Raw genomic sequence first — 24,008 nt, forward strand, 5'->3', positions numbered from 1 at the left:
GACAGTGCCACCACTTATGTTAAGTAAGCTCAGACATACAGTATTCTGGGTGAAGTAAGTTGATGCACTCCAAAAACTTGGAGATTTTCCTGGTGACTTGCAATGATTTCTGGGTGATGGTACAGAGCAGATTAGGAGTTGTCCAGGAGGGAGTCAGGCCAGCAGTCAAGTCAGCAAGCACCTACTATGTGCCAGGCACTGCGCTGAGTTAGTAAGCACCTACTATGTGCTGGGCACTGCACTAAGTTGGTAAGCACCTACTATGTGCCAGGCACTGTGCTAAGTTAATAAACACCTACTATGTGCTGCCACTGCGCCAAGTTAATAAGCACCTACTATGTGCCGGGCACTGTGTTAAGTTGATAAGCGCCTACTATGTGCCAGGCACTGTGCTAAGTTAATAAGCACCTACTATGGTGCCGGGCACTGTGTGAAGTGCTGAGGATATCAAGAAAGGCAAAAAACTATGTGCACATTAGATAATGATAGTCAGGATAAATTGGTGGTAACCGACAGGGGAAAGGCTCTCCCCCTAGGGGAGACTGGGAAAGGCTTCTTGTAGAAGAAGAGGTTTTAGCTGAGACTGGAAAGAGGCCCAGAGGTGACACTGAGGAGAGAGCACGCTCTGAGAAGGGAGGCAGCCAGTGAAGATGCACTAGGCTGGTGGAGTAAGAATTAGCTGCTTACTGCACAGGAGAAGATAACTGCTGCTACATGGAGGAGTGGAGTTGTTTGGGACCATTTCGTTTAGGGGCAAAGTCGCGTGTGTTGGCGAGGCGATGTGTGCTACAGTGGAAAGGACCCTAGATTTTGAGTGGAGACCTGACTACTATTTCTGAGAGCAGTGAGACCCTAATGGGTCACTGACATCTCTGAGGCTCAGTTACCCTGTCTGTAAAATGGGGAGAGTAGCGCCTCACCTGGTTGTTGGGAGGATTGAAGGGCAGTATGTAGCAGAACACTTTGGATGCTTTAAAATGCTACAGAAATAGCCGCTCTTAGCCCCTGTGTCACCAAAATCACCATGCTGAACTGGAGTCATGAAGAGAAGGCTAATCGATACTCTAGACTGTTTGAGAATGCCAGGTGGTGTTGAATGTGCTTTAGAATGATTTCCATCAGAAATTGTCAAGGGAAAAGAAAACTGCATGCTTTCAGTGATTATTGGCAGCAAGGTGGCTCAGTGGGTACAATGCTGAATTGGAGTCAGGAAGACCTGAGTTCAAATCTGGCTTCAGACACTTACTGGCTGTGTAGCCCCGGCCAAGTCATTTTTATCACTTGATACCTCAGTTTTTTCATCTGTAAAATGGAGATAACAATAGTGTTTACTTCCCAGGGTTACTGTGAAAATCTAATGAGATAATATTTGTAAAGCTTTTACAAACTCTAACTAGCTCTATAAATGGCAGCTGTCCTTACTGGCCATAGATGCACACAGATACGTGTGTATGTATGTGCCCCACTGACACATGCTGTGCTGTGGCTCCATGGAGAGCTTTGGCTCCTGAAAGCTGCAGCAGTTGAGAGCTGTCTTTTGCAAGCTAGAAAGGTTTCAACCTTAGCCTGGTATGTCTGTCCACCAATGACCAGCCAGACCAAGCCTGGAGTTCCTCATCTGGTTGTCTGCTGGGTGATCAATTTTTCAACCATGACAGTTCCAGAAGATTTTCTACCTGGTCATGGAGGGGCTGCTATGCCTTAGGGGAGGGTAGTACACTCATAGATTGCTGAACATGCATATGGATATATTAGCCATAACCAAAAGCCAAAGGGGAAAGTCATTAGCAAATTCCTGCCTTAGCATTTCAGCTTAAAAGAGCTTAATTACTGTTGAAAATGTTGATTTGGGGTTTGGTCTCTAGTGAAATTCTCACATCCTTCCCATTCACAGGAAGCTAATGGTTCGGGTAAGGGAGGAAAAGAACCTCAGTAGGAGAAGCTCCACTGGGGAGAGAACCAGGGCTATCCCGACGAATCTTCTGACCATGTCCTCTGCCGCTGGGCATTAATCACCTTGACCTTTAGCCCTTTAGGGAATATGATGGTCTTGACTTTTAGTTCTTCCAGCTTATCGATGACAAAGGGTCAGCCTTCTGGAGAGAAGGTTGCCTGCCCTATAGATAGATACAAGCAGACAGCAGCTAGAGAAAGGGTTGGATTTGGAATTGGAAAACCTGAGTTCAAATTCTGACTCAGACCTTTTCAATCTGTGAGACCCTGGGCAAGTAATTTATCCTCTTTCAGACTTAGTTTCCCCAACTATAACATGGAGATAATAATAGCACCTACCTTACAGGGGTGTTGGGAGTCTCAAGTGAGTTAACTCATGTCCAGCACTACCTAAATGATAACTATTAATATTATTTTTCCTAAAATCAACAAGACATTCATATTCCTGGCCTAAAAATTCACAAACAGAATTGGTCAATAGAACTAAAAAACACAACAAATAACCCAAACCCCTGTGGCTGAAAGGAACAGCTGTGTTGTCCAAGCAGACTCTCTCATGACGTAACAGGAAATGTGCTGTTAAAAGTTCACCTCTTTGTAATTTCGCTGTTTTCTCTTGTGCAACTTTAGGTTCAGAGGGAACTAGCTGCCGTCATTGCTTTCAAAGCCAGGAAGGCAGGTGAGTAGATGTGGAACGCTATCTCTTTGGGGGATGGGACAGAATTCTTTCACACTCTGGGATCTCTGTGTGTGGTGCACGGCCATTTAAGGTGCCATTTTGAAAGAAGCATTTCCTTGATTTAATATATTTCAGGTTTGTTTGTTTTTTTTTTTTTTAGTGGAGGTAGCAATGGGAGACAAAAAGCATTGCCTTTGAAGTCTGCTAAAATAACAAAAATCATCCTCTATCATCTTAGCCCACAACAAAAAGACCAGCGTCCTTTTTGACCAGGTCTTATGGTAGACAGGGACACTGATTGAAAACAAAAGGCATTTCTTGGCATTTAGTGTTAACTTTTGTTCAATGAATAAAGCTGTTAAAATTTCCTTAAAATAAAGGAAACAGCTTCTTTAAAACTGTTCTGTTTGAAATTGTGAAGATATTTGAAGACTGTTTTTTACAATGTCATTGGCATATCCCTAACCTTAACAGTAATATAAAGTTTATTCATGCTCAAATTAATTAATGATCAAATGAGTTAACATGTAAAGCACTTTGTGAAGCTTAAAGTGATATATTAATGCCAAGTGTTGTTGTTATTTATTACTTCACTCTGTCAAGCACTATGCTAAGCACTGAAGACAGAAATACAAACAAGATAATCCCTACCTGCTGAGGGAAGACCGTATATAAAGGGGAGCTGGGAAGCAGGAAGGAGGGGAGGGGAGGAGAGGAGAGAAGAGCTGGTAAGGGGAGGAGTGAAGCCCATAGAGTGAGCTGAGCTCGGACACAAGTGAGTGTGCCTGGGACGCTGCCTTGGCCCCATCTGACTGTGAGCTCTTTTTTCTGCTTCTCTGGTTAAGCAGTACAAATTGCTTTGCTTTACATTCCCAGTGCTTAGTGCATATAAGGCCTGGCACATAGTAGGCACTTAATAAATGCTTGTTGCCTTGCCTTGACTCCCTCTTCCATATGACAGACCTTTTAATACTTGAAGAGATCAATAACACCCATTTCATGACTATCTTCTCCAGGCCAAGCATCCATAGTTCCTTCAACTGGTCCTCAAGTGCTTACTATGTGCACTGTGCAAAGAGCTGAGATTATAAAGAAAGGCAAAATATGGTTCCTGCTTTCAAGGAGGTCACTGTCTAATCTCTGGACCCTTCCTCAACCCTGGTTTCTTCCCCTTATTACTGTCCTTCCCAAAATGCAGTGCTAGGAGCTGCGCACTTTGGGCCAGGTCGGGTCTCCTGGAGCAGAGCACCTCCTTTCTGGATGGTCTGACTCTCCCAATGTTGTGTAACTTTGCACTAGCTTTCTGTCACTACTATATTTCAGTGCTGACGCATGTTGCTCCTTCGGAACCAGAAACCCAAGATCTTCCATCTTACTCTCCGAAAGTCCTCCCTGATGCTATTCGGGGTATGGAAGTGACCAGGTTGTCCAAGACTTCTCCTGCTTTGAATAGGAGTCCTACTATGCTGAGGAGGCATGGAGGATGGGTGTAGCAATAGATGCTGGGCATCAAAGGGCCAGCCCAGCTCATTTGGAGAGGCGTTGTCCTAGACGGTTGGACACCAGATGAATGTCTGGCCATAGCCACCCACTGAGGCACGGGTTTAACAGTCTGGATTGTTGGAGAGGGACTGACTGTGTGGATAAAATGTGAAAGAGTGGACTAGATTAAGTCCAAAAGTCTGTTATCTCTACCTCTCTACCACAGACTCCACTCTCTATGAATCCACACGGGGGAGAGAGGGGAGGACGGTCCCCCTTTAGCATTGTCCTCTGGGTCCTCCTACATTGTTTATAGGCTTTGCACACCACTTTTACTCATGGTTATGGTACAGAAGGGAGAGGGACTGCAATGGACAAGTGGGGATTCCTGGGGTCTGGACATTGCCTTCCTTTGATGCGAATGTGATTCTGGCAGCTTGAAGCAGGGAGCCCAGGGATAGGAATGTGAGTTTCCACTTGCCAGTTTTAGTGTCCTTGACTCAACTTCCCTTATTTCTAATAAAAAGGTTGAACACTTCCCCTTCCCACTTAGTTATCTTTGGTCTTCTCTCTCCTCCATCCCTCATTACCCCCATATAGCCAGCCAAATACTCACCAGTTGCTTTTGACTCTTCCTTGAGAATATCTCTCTTAACCACGCTCCCTTCTCCCAGATAAAGGACATCATCACCTTATGCTTAAGTTATTCTAATTGACTCCTAACTGGTTTTCTTACCTATTTTTCTGAGGAAATTGAAGGGATTAGGACAGCAAGTGGTTAATTGTGGGTATTGGGTAAACCATATGGACTCCATCTTGTGACTCAATTCTGGAGTAGTTCAGTTCCCTTTCTATTTAATTATGGGTCTGGTCCAAATTCTGTCTTCTAAGAAACCTTTATTCAGTTGTGGAAATTGGGAGAAAACTTTATTGTGTTGTTTGACCACTTCCACCTGTTGTTCAGAGACCCTTAACTAAGGATCTGGGTAATACTGACCAGAGACTCAGATCCAAAGTTTGTGCACAGAGTTTTCTCACAATTGTACATCTCAAGCAACCCGTGTGTCTTATCTGAACACCGGCCCCGTACTGATTGATCACTTATCATTTCCATGTTCCTTTGATTATTTACAGACACTTGGAGGAAGGGGACACCTTATTTGCTGAATTCAGGGGACTGTATTTCTTTGCTCTTTCCCTCCCAACTTGGAAACTCCCCGATCTTTCCTCCAACTAGAAATCAGATTACCTAACGTTACATTGTTTCCTTTTCATCAATTGGTCTTATTTGACTAATTGTTTTTCATGTATAAAAAGTCTCTCCCCCTGTATTCAGGATCCAGGCCTAAGCTAAGGAGATCTGGCTGCAGTTTTGGGGCAGTTGCCATATATTGCTCAATAAATTGATACGCTTGGAAGATCGAACCTTTATTTCCTCAGTCATTTCATCTTTCACCTGCCACATTTCTCCCTTCCCTCTGATCTCTTTGATACCTTGGGGTATCATGAACCCCTTTGATGTCTTAGGGAAGTCTGTGTTCCCCTTCTCAGGGTCATGCTTTTACATCCATAAAATAAACTACATGGGATTGCAAAGGAAACCAAATATTCATGAGAATAAAGATGCATTTTTCCCCATCCAAGTTCACGGACCCCCTGAAATCTATCCACAGACCCCAGGTTAAGAATGCCTGTTTTAATCAGTCTCATACACTCTGACAAGACTAGTCTTGCTCATATATCAGTTTTATGTCTCTTCCTGCTCATCAGGTAATATTACTCTGTTGATTTTAGCCTGACATTCAGAGCTCTCTCTAAACTGGTCTCTTCCTCTTTATCCAACTGAATCTCCCTGAAGCATCATAGGTATGAGCAGGCTGGTAGGTGGCTTTTTATCAGCAGAAGTTGTGAGGCAGGGAGTCCGAGATATTTTAGCAAGACATCTTGGGGGCAGTTTGCCTCAGCAGCCAGTAACAGCTAAGGAGCCGCAGAGCCCTGAAGAGTTAGGGTTCAGGAAGCATGGGGAGCAGAGGAGCTGTCCCACCCGTCACCAGGGGCTAAGCCATATCTGTATCTCTTCCGGAAGCTGTCCACAGAAAGAAATGCAAGTTTGTTCAACTTCTAGAGCAAAAGGTAAAAGGACCGATGGGATGTCTTTCTATTTTCTGGCTTCTTTGAGAGTATGAGTTCCTAGGAGAGTGTGTGGGGCATAGTGGAGAGAGAGCCGGTCTCATAGTCAGCAAGACTTGATAGATTGGCTGGATGACCCTGGGCAAGTCACTTACCTGATCAGTATTCTAGGCAGTTCTCTCATATAAGGTTTGGGAAGAAGGGGGCTGCGGAATTCTATGGCTTCTATTTCACTAATGATTTCTCCATCAATGAGAAGGATCTTTAGACTGAAAAGGATAGAAGTAAAAATAATGAAGAAAGAGTTTGTCACCTGGCCTTAACGATGATCTTCGAGCCCCAAAGCCATTCATTACTTTTCAGGATTGATGGAGCTGCTGTAGTTTCTGTTTGAGGCATTATGGAAAGGAGAGGTGCTCAAGGACTGGAGATCAATCAGTCGGTCAGTCAATAAACATTTATCCAGTGTCTACTGTGTGCCAGGCACTCTGCTCAGTGCTAGAGATACTAAAAGAGGAAAAGACAGTCCCTGCTCTCAAGGAGCTTACAATCTAATGGACAAACACCCCAGGTTTTGAAAAGAGGGAGAGTGGAAGCATATGATGGATGTTTCTTAAATGCTTCCTATGTGCCAGGCACTGGGGATTCAGAGAGAGAAATGAAAAGGCCCTTTCTTTCAAGGAGCCTCTCTTCTGTCAGAATCCCATGACTTGAAGCCCCAAAGCTAAGGTGAATGGATTGGAGGATGGATTACTAAAGGAAAGGTGTGAGAGCCTAGAAAAGGAAGCGATAATCACTAGGAGCCATTATGGGTTCACTAAGAGCAAATTCTGCCTGAATGAGCTGGTTTCCTCTCTGGACAGAGATCAGGGCTGAGCTCTGGGCTCAGCACACACCAACTAGAGTGAAGCTTTTGGCAGAAGCCCTCCCACCCAAAGTCTTCTCACCCCCAGGATGAGCATCTCCATTTCCTTCCCATGACCTCCATCTGACATAGTCTCCCTGTCCAGCTCCCTCTTCCTCTGGGTGCTCCCCAGTGTATTGGTGGTTGCTTAGTTTGCCTTCCCTAAGACGTGGTGCCCTGAATGGAACACGATCTTCAGAATATGTTCTGTCCAGGGCTGTGGGATTATCTCTTTCCTGGTCCTGGTCTTTAGGTCCTTCTAAACGCAGGCTACATCTATGTCACCTTTTGGGGCAGCTATAGCACAGTTAAATCATCGGACTTGAAAATCATTGATTGAGCCCTGGAAGAACTGTCATTATGAATGTCATTATGAATTTTATTTTTAATATCTGACAATAGAACTTTATATTGGTGCAATGGGTAAATCACCGGGCCTGGAGTCAGGATTCAATTAATCATCACTCAGAAAGACCGGAGTTCAAATTCCACCTCAAACACTTACTAGTTGTGTGACCCTGGACAAGTCACTTAATCACTCAATGCCTCATTTTCCTCAGCTGTAAAATGGGTATAATAGCACCTGCCTTTCAAGGTTATTGTGATGATAAAATGAGATAACACAGGTAAAGTACTTTATAAACCTTTTGTTATTCAGTCCTTTTAGTCCTGTCTGACTCTGCGTGACCCCGTCTGGGCTTTTCTTGTCAAAGATACTGGAGGGGTTTGCCATTTCCTCCTCCAGCTCATTTTACAGATGAGGAAACTGAGGCAAACAGGGTGAAGTGACTTGCACAGGGTCACACAGCTAGGAAGTGTCTGAGACCATATTTGAACTCAGATATTCCTGACACCAGGCCTGATGCTCTATCCACTGCACCGCCCAGCTGCCCGTGTAAATCTTAAAGTGCTACAAAAATACAACCTATTATTATTGTAATTATTAGTATTAACATGATCATTTCTGGCCCGTCGAGATATTCTACGGTCCTGATTCTGTCATCCAGTGTGTTAGCTACACCTTCTAATTTTGTGTGATCTGCAAATTTCATAATGATGCCATCAAGGGCCTTTATTGGAATCATCCATAAATGTGCCAAAGCTCTCCCTTTGGAGTTCCTTTCAGAAGGTGATTGATGGATTTCTTCTCTCTTTACTTTATCCTCTGATTCTCATAGACCCAGGCAGTTTTCGTTTGTGATTTCTTGAAATATTGTGTTTGAGAGTGTTTTTTATAGAATATTTTTTCAGGGAGTTGAGTGATCCTTAAATGTTCTCTCTTTGACCTGATTTCCAGATCCATAGGTTTTTCTTTACCAGCTATCTTCTATTTTCTTCTGTTTTTTAAATCTTTTGATTTCATTCTAATAGTTCTGGTTATTTCAGTCATTCACTTCTGTTTGGTCCATTGTAGTTTTCAGAGATTCCATTTCTTGGCGAAGGTTTAGACATACACTCTGCTAAGTCACTTTTTCTCTGAATTCTTTCCACAATAGTTTTTCAGTAACTTTTTATCTCTTGTTTAATTTCTTCTGGGGTCACACAGCTCTTAAGTGTCCGAGGCTAGATATGAATTTGGTTTTCCCGGCTCCCAGCCTGAAGTTCTATCCACTGTACTACCTGGCCGCCTTCTCATTGATTTCTTGATTATTATTCAGACTGGTGTGAGCGCCAGGGTTTTACTAGAGTAGTGATGGGGCAGATGAGATGCCTCTGTCCTGTTCAAGCATCTTGGCCGGGAAGTCCCTCTTAGCTTATGTATAGTTGTGGGGTTTTTAACAAGAAATATAGAGATAGAGACTACACCTGCCATTTCACTGATACAGTGACCTCTCTGGTAAGGAAATTTTATCCACCAGTGCAGGTTAGCTCCTTCTCTGATATTTCAATCAGAGAGTTGCCCAGGGTCACTAGTCAGTAGGTATCAGAGGCGGGGTTTGAACCCAAGTCATAGGACCATTATAGGATCATAAATTCAGAGCTAAAAGAACTCAAGAGATCCTCAATTCCAGTCCCTTCATTTCACAGATGAAGAAACCAGGGTGGCTTGACCACGGTCGCCCAGCTGGTAAGTAGCTGAGGCGAGACTCAAACCCAGGTCTCCCTGATTCCAGTACTGTCCATTACACCACCCTCCCCTCCTACCTCAGAAATATAGATTGCATTTTAAGAGGCAGTAGATAAATCACTCTATTTGTGTCCCCTTCTGCCCATTTAAAAATGTTTTATTGCTTCCTTTTCACATATCTGCCATGGTCCACTTCTTCACCATGGCCCCTCCCTGCATCCTTTCTTAGAATAAGGACGTATTATTCAGCAAAGCCAACCAATGCATCCGCCATGTCTCTTCCTCTCCTTCAGTCTATCACCAAGGAGTGGGCAGTCCTCCCTCTTTATGTCAGTGACAGTTGGGGACTCTCTTCAGCTTGGTACTCAGTTAAACCATTTTCCAGGACCCTACTTGGTTGCCTACTATTTATGGCATGAGGGCAAATCCCAATTCCTGTAGTAACCCAGTAAAGTCTAAGATATCCTCTCATTCCCAGTGGCTTTAGCAATGGATAAATTTAAAAGTTGACCTGGCCTTTGAAGCTCATCATTATTGAGCATCCTTTTTGTTTGATACAACTGGGATTTCATGAGTGTAAAAAACTTCAGGCGAGGAAACTTCTACCAATGCAGATGGCCAACTTTTCTGCAGCTGATCATCTCAGAGAGTTCCCTGGGACATCAAGAAGTTAGGAGACTTGGCTAAGGTCACAAAGTCAGTATGGGACCCAGTTCGTCCCACTTTCCAGGATGGCTCTCCATTCACTACACCACACAGACTCTCTTGTGTCCTTCTTGGTCTATTCCAAGTGAAAGAATATTTTACTCTAGGAGAAAACCATTTTGAAGAGTGAATATTCTTGCTGCCATATAAAGGAGTTGGAAAGATATTCCAAACTTGAGTTCTTTTGTGTGCTCCCTGGACTTTTTGATGTTCATTTCCAGGGGAATGATTTTTTTAAAAAAATTTCAAGTCCAAGGTTTACTTGAATCTGCCTTCTAGTTTCTGTAAAATTTGGCCCTTTGGATCCAGGAGTTGTGTTGAGGAGAATTTAGGAATCATGTCTTAGAAGGGTGAGATTGGGTTCTTCCAATAGCCCTGAGGCCACTTTGGAGAGGAAGGAGCAGCCTGAGAGTTTCACAGGCTGGAAAAATCGCTCTTATCTCAAATTTCCTCCTTGCTTCTGACCAGGATGAGAGGATTTACTGAGACTTGTTCTCAAGGTCTTCTTGGCAGCCTGAATGTTATCGTGAAAATAAAAGATGATATTGAAAATGGGGGGTTGTTGTCTATGCTGAAGGGTGTTAGATAATCAGAGCATGGAGACCAATTATTTTTAAGTTAGGATTTCAATAAGAGAGGCAACCCAGCATAATGATAATAATAACAATACCAATAATAATAGTTTGTGTTTTGGTTTGCAAAGCCCGGAAGGGGTAAAGAAAACTTGTAAAGTGCCAGAGACAACATCTGAATCCACGTCCTCAGATGCCAAACAGGCGTTCTTTCTACCGCACCTCAAGTGCCTGTGATACTGGGAAGTTTTCCTAAACCTGCTGGTACCAAATCCTGCCTCAGGGATGGATGACCCAGGTTGCTCTGCTCTTCATGAATCACCACTTCTGCTTCACGCCACGACAGTCGTTGGCTGTAAATCTCCTTTCTTTTGGAGAACAGCTTGGCTTGTTCCAGCGTTTCCTGGTCCAGGTCATCTCTCCTCACTCACCAACACGTCTCCCGCATCCCCATGGAGCCAGCCCATCTTCACCCATCCATGATTTTCCTCAATTGCAATCTACTGGCCGCTTCCCCATGTTGGTTTTGGTTTTTGTTTTTGAAGTCATAAAGAGCATTATGAGTCCTCAGGCCGGGGACTTTAATACAATCCAAAGCTGACATTTTATCAATTTTAAATCTGATGTTTTGAAAATGAGAAAGTAACAGAACAGGCCCCATCCGGGAATAATTGATGACGGATGGAGCAGATGTTCTCTCAATTTCCCTTCATGCTGCGGCTGGGCCATGGTGAAAATTACCAGCCCTCCCCCTCCAATCCCATGACACTGTTTATTGTAATTAGAGACATTAAGTCCAAATGATCAGCCATGGCTCCTGGCTAGGCTGTAACCCAGAAATCTTTCTGTGGTTGCCTTTGTGTAGCTGGTGAGGCTCCAGATCTCATGACAATAAGTCACTGAATCTTCAGGATTATATGGAATTGAAGAAATGATGAGGAAAAGGTGAAATAACCTCCTAGTCAACCACTGGAGGCCCATTCAATTGGTAAAGGAAACTGATTAACAGAAGAAACAGCTACTAACTAATGAGGACATTTGAGGGACAATCTGGTTGTCTCTGACTTCCATTTGCTTCTGGGAATTCTCCAGGGGGCCTTCTTGATATTTTTAAAATGAGAATAGTCAATACTTATGTTTCAATTCAATTTGACAACCATTCATTAAGGGCCTGGAGGGCCCTGTCCTAGGGGCTGGGAATCGAAAGATAAAAGCAAAGGCCACCCTGCTCTCAAGGATTTCTATCCCTGGGTAGGGGTGGGGATGGGGTGGTATGAACACACAGATGACTAAATGTGGAGTAGCTACAAAATAATGTAAATTACCTTCAAGAGGGGAGTGGTCACTGTTGGATTAGGAAAAGTTGTTTGTAGGCACTCAAATCCAGTGGAGTCAATGGGTTTAAGAACTTGCTATAAACCAGGCATGGGGCTAAATGCAAGGGATATACAAAAAGGCCTGGAGAAAGCTAATCCATGCCTTCGAAAGGTACCCTTGAGGAAAGCGAGTGGAAAAGAAATCCAGAGAATCTGGAGTGGGGTCCAGCTAGGACAGAAAGGATGAATAAAACTGGAAACAGAGGGGCCTGGAGGTACCAACCAGTCAGAGGAAGGCGCTGCAGAGGGGGCAGGATCTTTGAGGAGAAGGGATCTTCTAGCGTGAGACGGCTGCAGGTTACCGAACCTTGGCGGACAAAGAAATCAGGAGAATCAGCCGTGGGGCCTTGAATGAAATGAAGGAAGATGGGGAAACTGAGGCTGAGATGCTGTGGCTTAACCAGGGTCCAACAGTATCCACGACCTCTTTGGAGGTCTCCCAGTAGGGGCTGGATGACCACTCGTCAGGGTGTGTTACAGTGGGGATTCCTTTGTGTTTGAACTGGTCTTAATGGTTGTCGAGATCTCTTCCATTTCTGTGGTTGTGGGGCCCATTCTTTGGACCCTGAGCCCAGCACAATACCTGGGTAACTGTTCTAAATGGAAGCTTGTTCTTTGTACTAGCTTGGAAAGGACGTCAGATTTGGGGACACTCTTGGCTGGGCCACCAATTCTTTATGTGACTTTGGGGGGATTGCTGACCTTTCCTGGGTTGTGATTTCCTCCTCTGTGAAATGAAAGCGTTGGCCACGATGCCCTTGAAGGTCAGTGATCCTGTGGGAGATAGTGGGAGCCCAAGCTGAGCCCTGCCCACCCCTATCCTTCAGAGAAGCGGAGCAAGGCATATCTGTGCAGCTGAGTGTTGCGAAGCAGCCGTACCAATCTGATGGCTGGATTTTAGAAACTTTGCTGAAGATGAGAAAACATGGTTTGCACGTTTTCTTTTGGGGGCTGAGGACAGTGAGCAGGGGAACGTGCAATGCCAATTTTCTGAGAGCTGAGAAACGGCTTCTAGCATCCTGGCTCCTGGGACCAGATTTGTTGTGTGGGAGCTGAATGAGCCTAGGGGGACCCCATGCTGCCAATTCCATATTTGTCCTCTACCGAAGGTCAAATTAAAGTTAATGACCCTTGACCCACTAGAAACTGTGGCATGTAACATATTCTTAATATGAGAGGGAGGAAGGGAGAGAGGGAGGGAGGGGGAGAGAGAGAGAGAGAGAGAGAGAGAGAGAATGAGAACGAGAGCCCCATGCCATGCCATGACTTCTGGGATTCCCTGGCTTGCCAACCCTCCCCCGACCTTCTTGTCTCCCTCAGTGCCCCTGCTGCGTGCCAGCTCTCCAAATCAGACGTCCGTAATGCAATCAGGAGCCTTCTCCTTAATGATTTCCAGTTTGCCTTTGTTTCTTTAATTACTTGATTGTGGCAACTCATGCAGGCCTGGGCACAGCCTCAGAGGCAGATTCTTTCCAGGGGGCTGGGGCACACCATTGCTGCTGGGATTCTTTGGGGAAGGGGTGTGTGTGTGTTTGGTTGGGGGGGAATGGGGAAGGATAGACACTGCCCTAACTTAAGCATGATAAATCCATGTTGCTCCGATTTATTTGTTGGTGTGGGGGAGGGGGGAGTCAATTTCTAAAAGCTACTCCGTGAATTATTAATTAGGGGGTTCATCAGAAACCAGATGCCGGGTATAGTCTAGGAAATTGAATAAAAGCCTTGTGTTTGAGAGGGACAACAAGGGATTTATTTCCAAAACTCATTTTGAAAATTTAGGGTTCTGGGCACGGCTCCCTGCTCTCGGGGTACAGATTAAACTGAATTAGAGGCTCTGTCTTTCCATTGTCTGTTGCTTTCTTCCCCCTTTTTCTCTGCTCATAGTTTCGGCATCCTAGCTAAGGTCCCCAACACTTCTCCCTTCTCGGGGAGTCTCCCTGCTTCCAGCCTCGCTCTTTTCTAAACTTTCCTCGGCTTTCTGCCTAGTTCATATTCCTAATGCATAGATTTGACCTTGTCACACACTTACTCCCTCCTCTTCCTAAATCTTCACTGGTTCCCTCTTGCCTCTAGGAAAAAATCCTGTCCTGAGGTACCCATTTCCCACCCGCACCTTCCAATATAGTTCCTCCCTCCTTTTCCAGCCTTCTTTCCTCTTGCTCCCTGTTCATATACACTCTGCTCCATCCCGCAGGTCTGCTAGCGCCTCCCTTCCCATTTCCCACCTTTGCACCTCTGCCTAGCTCATCCTCCACCTCTCAAGTTGCCTCTGCTGCCCAGTGATTGGCATAACTTGGTACTGTGTTCTCTGTACTTTATACTTCCCTCTGGATTCTGCCTATCCCACAAATCTCCAGGAGTTTTGAATGCGGTGAACACTAGCTCCCATCTTCGTAGCTTTGCGAGGTACTTCTCTGACCATGATCCATTAGAGTATGATTATAACCCTATTGAACAGATGAAGAAACTGAGGCTCAGAAAGGCACCAAGAGTCACAGAGCTAATAAATGTCTAAGCCAGTATTGGAATCATCGTTTTCTGATTGTCAGCCCGGAGCACTTGTCTCTTGCTGTCCCATTCAAGTCAGCAAGTCTGGTACATCCTAGGCACTAGATTTACAAAGACACCAACAGTCCCTTAAGGACTTGTATAGCTTTCTGGGAGAACATGTCCACTAGTACATGAATAAAAATATACACAAAATACAAATAAAATAATGGGAGGGGCACTAGCCTGGAAGGGGTGGGAATCAAGAAAATCCTTATTCAGGAGGTGGTGCTGGAGCTTAGCCTTATTGGGAACATAAGTCCCAAAAAGTGGAGGTGAAGAAGTAAAGCATTCCAGGCAGGAGGACCACCTCTGCAGAGGTGTGAAGGCAGGAGATTGAATACTGTGTATTGGAAACAGCAAGTATTAAGAAGAGCATACAAGAAGCCTGGAGAAGATAGACTGGAGTCTTATTCTAAAGAACTCTGAAGACCACACTGAGAACTTTGTATTTTATCCAGAGGTAATAATCAGACCCTGGTGGAACCTTATTGGAGGGGAGTGAGGAGGAATCATGGGATCAGAGATTTTGAGCAGGAAGGAGTCTTAAGGTAACTGCAGCCATAGAGGTTAAGTGACTTATCCCGGATCACACAGCTGGAAAGTCTTTGTGCTGAGATTTGAACTCTGGTTTTCTGACCCCAAGGCCAGCAGCTTAGCCTTTATCCCAAACCAAACAGCGTTTGGACTATCATCTGGCTGTCTGCGTGGCCCCAGGCCAGAATTGGGGAGATTCATCGGGAAGATGCTGCAATAGTCCTGGGGCCAAGAAACGTCATTCAGCGAGAATATAAGGGAGTTCCTCCTCCTGTCCCGGGATTCCTCCTACTCCATTATCCCAGGTACCCGAGCATCTCAGACTTAACAAATGGCACCAAGTAGTAGAGAGTTGCCTTCGTGTCTGGCCTCTTTCTCCTGTAGGTTGTAAGCCCTACCATGGGTTCTTGGAACTTGTTAGGGTTAATTTCATTGTTTAAAATAATGATGAACTGTTTTACCTGCCTCAAGGTTCCTGGACATACTTGAGCAGAATCATTGAACCCATTAGAAGAATAACCTTTCAGAATTAGAAAGGGAAAAGATTGGTCATCTGTTCGTTCCTTCCCAGACCTGACAGAATCCTCAGTAGAGTAGAGGTGGAGTAGTGTCCAAGCCTGGCTTGAAGACCGTCAGTGAGGGGAGCCCACCGTCCGCAGAGTCAAATCATCCCACCTTTGGATTCGGTCAGCAAGCATTTTGTAAATGCCTTCTCTGTGCAGGGGCCAAAGAGACGACTCCCACAAATATGTAAGTGACCCATGAGACCCGTGCTTGAAGAACATCCCATCTCGAAAGCTCGGCAAGGGGACAAATTGGAGTTGTTTATTTTAGATTTGATGCTCTAGAAGGAGCATGTTCTGAATGTATTAAGCGCCTACTATGTGCCGGGCACTGTGCTGGGTACCAGAGACACAAATACAAGAGTGAAACCGTACCCATTCTCATGGAGCTACAGTCCAGGAGGGGTAGATAGCACACATAGGTGGAATGGGCCAATTGGTCTCTCTCACGAGAGAGGGGTGAGGCAGAGAACCCAGTGAGGAGGCCACTGTCATAGTCCAGATGAGTGGGATGAGGGCCTGAGTGAGGGCGTGGCCAGGCGAGGTGAAGAGGAGAGATGATATGGAGGTGGAATAAACGAGCTGGTACCAGAGGGGATGTGAGGGGTGAGAGGAGAGGGAAGAGGTGAGGATGACTGGTGAGGCTGCACCTGGAGCCTGACGTACTCCCTCAGACAAGGGATCTCCTTTGGGGAATGAAAGGGGTGTTGAGTCAGACACTGATGTATCTTTAGAGATCTTTCTTATTGAAGCCTTTGTTGTTTTGTTTTGTTGGTTTTTTTTTCCCCTGAGGCATTTGGAGTGAAGTGACTTGCCCAGGGTCACTCAGCTGCTGTCAAGCGTCTGAGGTCCAGGGCCGGTACGCTATCCACTGTGCCACCTTGATGCTCCTGATACCTTCCTTTTAACATCACCTTCATCTCCAATGTATCCTTCCCCCACCTCCTCTGTGCGGCTTTCTCCCTTGTAACAAAGTTTAAAAGAGAATCAGAAAGTTCAGCGCAATCACCTGGACCGGCTTAGCACTATTCTCAAGGAGAATCTTCGTTTTGGGTCTACTACTCTTCCATCATCTTTCAGTTGAGTTTTTTTGTTGGACAGACGTTTTCCAAAGAGACATGGCTCCTTGTGTAGATGGACGCTCTGTTCCTACATTTTTGATGAGTATAAAAGAAAGACGTTTTAGTCTCGGGGCTCAAAGTCCATTGGCAAGATCGGCTGATTTTCAGGTTCCTTGCACTATCATCCCATTTCCACAGGTGGTAAAAGTGAGGTACTTGAGTTCAGTTTACTCCCCCAAGTCTGGATTAAATGCTTGTTTTCAGTTAGTCATTTGGCAAACAAAGACCAAACTAAAAAGAGTTGGGCCTGATTGACTGTCTGACTTGTTTTCTGCATAAATACACACCAGCCATTTGACTTTTATGGATTTGCTGCTAGAAATTCTCAGTGAAAATAGATACACTGGGTTTTGAAGTCTTGGAAGTGCTCACTCAGGTATCAAAATGGCATCATTCAGGTCCCACTCCAATGCTTCCTGTGTTGGAGGTGTGGAGATGACCCTGTTCTCTCCCTTGCATCAGAGTGGTCTAGACAGCAAGCTGTGCCTCCCTCCTTGGGAGAGTTCACCCCCCACCTTGGAGCTCCCTCCTGGGGCTGACCTCCACTGGCCTGTGAGAGAGTGCAAGCTTCCCATCAAGCCGGGCCAGGATGACACTGTCAATCCGTTCACCGGGGACATTTTGCCATCCTCCTCGCTGCTGCCTTTCTTGTATTTCTTGGTCTGAGAACAGCCAAGAAATCCAATTCCCTGTTATCCTTGCTTCATACAGACATGACAATTGCCTGCCTGGGATGGCGCTTCACTCACTCTTCCCAGGTATTCCTAACCCAAACCATCCTTCTTGGTCAATTCTACCTATGTGTGCTATCTCCCCCTCCTGGATTGTAAGCTCCATGAGAATGGGGGCGGTTTCACTCTTGTATTTGTATCTCTTGTACCCAGTACAGTGCCCGGCACATAGTAGGTGCTTAATACATGCGAATTCATTCATTCATTCATTCATTTATTCACTGTTGTAGGCTAAGCCAGCAAAGTATAGCTATGGCAGGTCCTACCCTGTGGTGTGACTCGGGGAGGGGCCAATAGTGGACTTAATTCAATAAGTACTAGAATTAAGCCTCTACTGATTGCAGGCACCGTGCCAGGCTCTTCGGATATAACCAAAGACAAAATGAAAGACAAAAGCAACCATCTCTGCTCGGGAGCCGCCATTCTCTTGGGGGAGAAATGTGAGTATAAGGGATAGCTATTTGAGACACGTGCCTACTAAATGTGATATAATTGGGGAGAGGAGGCGGAGGTGGATCAGAAGGTGGTACCTGAGCAGGAAGGAGGAGAAGGGCTTTCCAAGCCCGCGAGGCCATGTGTTTAAGGCCCAAGGGTGGAGGAGGAATATTAAGGGGAAGAGGCAGCAGACCAGTCTGGCTGAAGCCTTGAGCTCTAGAGAAATTGTGGAGAGGTAGCTCCGTACAGAGTTTAAGGAACAGACTTTGGAGTCAGAGGGACTGAGTTCAGATGCTGCCTCTGTGCCTTATTACCTGCCTCTGGAATGTTCAGAACATTCTTCTCTGGACTTCAGTTTAAAGGAGGGGGGTGGGTTAGGTGGCCTGTGATCCCATGAGAAAGGATGACCATCAGTGTGGAAAGAAATGCCACGCAGAGAGGTCTGTTTTTCATCTCACTAGCCTTGGGGATTCTTGCCCAAGGTGAGAGAGAGACGTCCATCTCCCTCTTGGCCACAGGGCGACATTTTTATTTTTGGTCTCAGTATCTGTCCTATATAGCTAGGTCTCCATTAGTTCAAAGTATGACTCCCTCCAGTGAGTGGTCCCATGTATTCTAATTCATACTATTTAGAGTTAAAACTATAAAAAATATGGTCATTGGTTTCAGCCCAATGGCAAGTTGTGGTCTGAATTAAAATAGTGGGACCACTGCATGTGATTCATGTTTTTTGTTCCTTGAGATATACCCAGAATGACAAGAAGCTTGTTTGCAGTCTGAAGATCTGAGTTCAAATCCAGCTCTTGGACTTAGTACTTTATGGGACTTTGGGAAAGTGACTTTGGGCCTCAAATGGGAGAGTTGGACAAGAGGATACCCAGAGTCTTTCCCAGTTTAAATCTTTTAATGTCATGAACCCATGACATGGGTCCCTTAGAAATGAATGAATCTGAGCAAACTGGGATTGAAATGAATGAGGAAGACAGACCTGAAATCACAGATCTGTTGGAAATAGGAAACTCTCCATCGTGCCTTTGGCCTGATGTGGGGGTGGGAGGTGGGGGTGAGGGTAGAATTGGCCTTCTGGTTCTGTTCCATGGGCCATGCTGGGTCAGGCCCTGGCTTCTCAGAGCTGTCCAGGAGGCTTTTCTCATGAGAATGTTTGCAGAATACATGGGAACATTCTCAAGCCTATTTGTGCCAGTGACAATAAATACTAGAGAAAATGACGAGAATTATTGCTATATTTTATTTCGTGGACATCTAGGCTGGCCTCAGCAGTCTCAATGAGTGATTTTTTCTGGAGGAAAACGCGTAATCTTCAAGATATTTCATTTTAGGAGCTGGTGTGAACCAGTGTGAGCAGGAAAGGGACTGAGTCAGGAACCCTGTTGACTGGGCCTGAGCCTGGTCATTTCCTGGTCCTCTAGGCAGGGCTGGGGTCTGGCAGTGATGGGTGGGGCAGCTCTCCTTTCACGAAAGAGGTTAACAGCTTGGCATTGTAATTGAAACCTTTCATAATGGACATTCACTTTATGACCTACTTAGGCCAATTGAGGAAGTTCACACCTTTTTGTGTTATTGTTCCAGTCTGGCAGCCAAAAAAGGACTGGGAGCACTTTATCTTTCTCACCAGAAGGAAAAGAGCTCAGAAGTTGGAAGTGTTGGCCCATTGGGTCACTCCTTGGACTTCAGGGAATGGGAGTCCCTCGGGTGTGTGTGTGTGTATGTGTGTGTGTGTGTGAGAGAGAGAGAGAGAGAGAGAGAAACGGGGGCATTACTCCCACATTGGTACAGATGGCCACCTTGTGACTTTATAGAGGTTATGTGACTTGCCCAGGGTCACACAGCTAGTTAGTGTATAAAGCTGGATTTGAACTCAGATCTTCTTGACTCCAGGCCCAGTGCTCTGTCCACTGCATGCCAGCTACAGCTGTCTCGAGAAGCTTTATTAGGTGCCTACCCTCTACCAAGCACTGTGCTAAATGATAAGAGCAGGTGTGCACAAAGCCAGCCACTGCCTCAAGGCAACATGAGATAAAGCGCCAGGCCTGGAGTCAGGAAGACTCATCTTCCTGAGTTCAAATCTGATTTCAGACACTTACTAGTTGTGTGACCCTGGGCAAGTCACTTCACCCTGTTTGCCTCAGTTTCCTCATCTGTCAAACAAGCTGGAGAAGGAAATGGCAAACCCCTCCAGGATCTTTGCCAAGAAAACCCCAAATGGGATCACGGAGAGTTGGACGAGACTGAACCATCTGAACAACACCAAGGGCATGACAATGCATTTTCAGCTGGTTGGGCATTCTCTGAACTCTAAAAGAGATCTCTGAGCACCGCTGTGATCCAATCAGGCATTTTCATTGTCAGAGGATTCCTCAGTGTTCTTTGTTTTGGGGCTGTCTCCCAGCTGTCCTCCCCCCCACGCCACATCTGTGCTTTACACAGAACATACACATGAGGGACCAATGGACAGACCTTTCCTTCCTTCCCTCTAGGCTGCTCACCCCAAAGAGGGATCTTAGGTCTTCCATGTTGGGCCTGTTCCATTTATCCGGCTTCAGACCAGAGCGAATTTTCTGGGATGACTATAAACCGTGAGAGTAGGGTTTGGTTGGAACCAGCACTAATGGATATACTGACAAGTCTTTAATTATAGTTACGCTAGAATATAGAGGTTGTGGGGCTTTATTCCTGTGAGTTCTCAAGAGGCTGGTTTCTCTTTTCAACTGCTCAGAAGAAAGTAAATGCCTTACTGGGGAAGACTAAGGGAACTCTGCATTTCTGGAATGCAGCGTCCCTCTGAACAAGCTCTTCCGAGGACTCATCTTACTTTTTGAGAAATCTCCCAGAAAAACAAAACAAAACAAAACATATAAATCACCTTCCTAGGAAGGAAGAAATCAAATCTTGAAGGGTTCTGCCATTGGCTGAACAGCTGTGTGACCTTGGGTAAGGCATTTCTCTCCGAGCCTCAGTTTTCTCATCTGTTAAAAGGACACGAATCTCAAATGACCTTTCCTGTTCTAGCTCACTCTCTCTCATATTCCCTCCACTTGTTCTCTCTCTCACTATATCTATCTACATACATATATATGTGATATTATGATCCCATGAACCTTAAGTGAGGATAAAAAGTGTGAACCTTTAACCCTCTGGGGCTCTTTTTAAATGTACTCATTTGAACTGTACTTAGGTGGGTTAATACCCATTTGTATCCTTTCATCTTTCTTCCCTTTTCTGTAGCTAAAGGAAGAGTTTCTTCCCTTTTTTTCCTTACAAGTTTTCACCTGTGATTATATCACTTAGAGGACTCTGGGTGTGGAGACTCCCTCCACCAGCTCAGCCTCTCTGTAACTTTCGGCAGATAAATAGAGCATTTATTAGGCACTTTCTCTGTGCCTGTCACTGCGTACAGAGGCCAGAGGGCTAGAAGTGGTGGGCATTTCATTTTACAGAGAGGTTAAGTAGCTCGTTCTAGGTCATACAGTCTTCTTAGTTTTCTAAGTTAGCTCACCTGGGCTCAGACCCTGACTCCACTGTACTATGATATGGGTGAGATGTTTAAAAAAAAAAGACAAGAGCGAATGCTGTTTTTCTGGCTGTTGGTATACATGATCAGGTTTCCCTTTCTTTTAAATATCACTTTTTCTTGTTTCTTCTGTGAAGGAGAGAAGCTCTTGGCTCGGGTTGGCGCAGAGGAGGGTCCCAGACCTCAGCCCTGGGCCAACTGTTGCGAGTTTTTTCGGATGTGTCACACTTAAGGGAATAATCCCAGTATCAGGGTTTGCCCAGGACGGTTTTTCCCATCCCACCTTTGCTCTGGTCAGCTTAGAATAATAAACTAAACAGACCTGACCCTGAAAGAAAGCCCCCTCCCAATTCTGGCCTACGCCAATATAACGTGAAACTCTCCTTAAGTGGGAAATTGCTTCTTCCTTATAGTTTATGACTTGAAATTCATTGAAATTGGAAAAAAAGTTCACAAGGGCGTTGCCAACAAGGACCTCTGTGGTCCTTGCCAAAGCCGTATATTTGTTTTATGGGGTTGTCCATAAATCCTTTGAAGCTCAGGCTAATTCATTTCCTTTCCCTGGATGGGACATGAGAACCACTTGCTAAGCCATATTCTTGCCGTAATATTTCTTTGTCCTTTCCAAGAAAACGATGTTCATTCCGCATTCCCAATGAGAAGTGTGTTTTCTTTGCAGAGATGCTGAGGTTAGGCATGAAGAGCCTGCCAAACCTTTGAGGAGCCCTCTCTGTGCCACACAAGGGGGACGTCCAGCAGAGAAGCCTAGGCCAGGCCCCTTTCATCCTTCCCGGCTGACACCCGCTCCTCTGTAAAGCAGAAGCAATTATGTCCTCCTATTTACCTGATGGCTGGGGGTGAAGGGGGAAAGAATGTGTGGATATTTTCCTAACCCCAAGTCAGGACACTGGTTTGACAAAGAATTTTGATTTTGGGGGGACAAAGGGATAGAACATGTGAAGTCAGGTAGGAGGGCTTTGAATGCCGTTGGCCTCATGGAGGGGTAGGATGGGCATTAGTAAGTGAATCTACAAAGTGCTTTGAGCTCCTCCTTTGTCTTTTTGTGTGGACCTGTGATATCATTGGTATAGGGAACTCTCTTATAAGTAAGTACATATTCACTTCCTCCTCCTATAATGATCAAAAATTCAGCTGTAATATATACTCTTTTAAAAAATATTTTGACAGCTATATTTTACTGTAATTAGTTTCCTTTGTAATCCTATGCAATTTTTCTTATTCACTTATTCATATCCTTCTGAGAAGGGATGAATATTAATAATAATAATAACATTTATATAGCACCTACTATGCACCAGGCACCACAATAAATGCTTTGCAATTATTATCTCATTTGATCCCCACAACCACCCTGGGAGGAAGCCATTATTATTTTCCTGCTCTATAATGATGATAATGACAATAGCTAACATTTCTATAGTGCTTACTATGTGCCAGGCCCTGCCCATCAGGATGCCCACCCTGTGTCCCTCAGAGCCTGGTGGCTTAAAGGACCAGAGATGGCTGGTTGTAGACGAGATCACAGATTTTAGGAGTCCATGATCTGGCCTTGCTAACTTCAACAATATTGAAAATCAATATTGCCAGAATTCAGTGAGGACTTGGTGCAGAAATGGGATATGAGTTTCCCAGAGGTTTTCCAAAAAGGTGTCGGGAGCCCCGTCACTGACTCCCCAGTGTAGGACCCACCCCACATGTAGCATGTTTTCAATAATGCCTCTTCTTAAATCTGGTTTAAAGCAGGTTTCTGGGCCGCCCACACTTTCAATGAATAAACTCCTGGCACCGGGCTTTTATACACTATTAAGTGGAATTTGTTGCCCTGCACTTAGCCCTTTATGCAGCTTCCCCGCCCCAGCTTTCAGAGGAAATAAGCTTTGTTTTCTCGGGCTTCCATTCCTCCACGCCCAGGCGGCCTGAGCTCCAGCAGCCCCTGGGTTAGAGGCACGAAAAAACCTGTTGGCTGCAAAGTGACAAAGCAGGCTTGCCCCGACTGCTCTCACCTGGCCTTCCAAGGCTCAGCTGGAGGGGCTGATGCATTATCCGAGGAATTTACTCACACAATCTGCCCTTCCTCTTTCTACAGGAAAGCACTTTGCTAAAGCAGGGAGATTAGACCAGTAAATATAATAGGGATGAAGGCCATTTGGATCTGAGGGATTTGTAGGATGGTTTTGTAAACCTGGGCTTTCACGTGCATTCCAATGTTGTTCCCGTGATGGCTCCTTTTCCTCTAGCCACCACATGTTGAGGGCCTCAGAATACGGCAGGGGATAAGAACTTACAAGACCATAGCCCAGGATCCGGGGTCCAAAACTGGGAAGGGCCCCAGGAGCCATCTAGGCTGACCCCCCTATTTTGCAGGTGAGCAGACTGAGGCCAGGAGAGATGAAGCAACTTACCTTAGGTCATACAGGTAGTGAGTGGCCCAGCCAGGATTCACACTCAGAGTCTTTGAATTGAGCTCTCTTCCCACTGTGCTGAGGGCAGCCAGGAAACAGTGAATGCAGCCAACTTCTGGGAGAAACTCAGTCTGGTAGGAGAGATGAAATGCTCATGGAATGGTGTCAATGAAGGGCTAAAACCTCCAAAGTCTGATTTGGTAGGCATGGGGCCTCCCTCCCCCATGGCAGATTTCAATCCCTCAAGGCA

The 24,008-nt window shown here is 45.3% G+C and overlaps 1 protein-coding gene across 3 annotated transcripts in view; it reads left to right on the top strand.

The window, feature by feature from the left end:
- Positions 1-24,008, top strand: part of RAPGEF5 (Rap guanine nucleotide exchange factor 5) — a 235,505-nt gene that overhangs the window by 76,849 nt on the left and 134,648 nt on the right. For 2 of the 3 annotated variants that reach the window (XM_027872073.1, XM_027872074.1), the window contains exons 5-6: positions 2,584-2,632; positions 17,713-17,808. In XM_027872073.1, the coding sequence (XP_027727874.1) occupies positions 2,584-2,632; positions 17,713-17,808 (145 nt within the window). The remainder of the gene's footprint in view (positions 1-2,583; positions 2,633-17,712; positions 17,809-24,008) is intronic. The other variant, XM_027872072.1, reaches the window with a different exon arrangement.

The sequence above is a fragment of the Vombatus ursinus genome, unplaced genomic scaffold, assembly GCF_900497805.2.
Source record: "Vombatus ursinus unplaced genomic scaffold, bare-nosed wombat genome assembly UNPS02014799.1, whole genome shotgun sequence".
NCBI classification, from domain to species: domain Eukaryota; kingdom Metazoa; phylum Chordata; class Mammalia; order Diprotodontia; family Vombatidae; genus Vombatus; species Vombatus ursinus.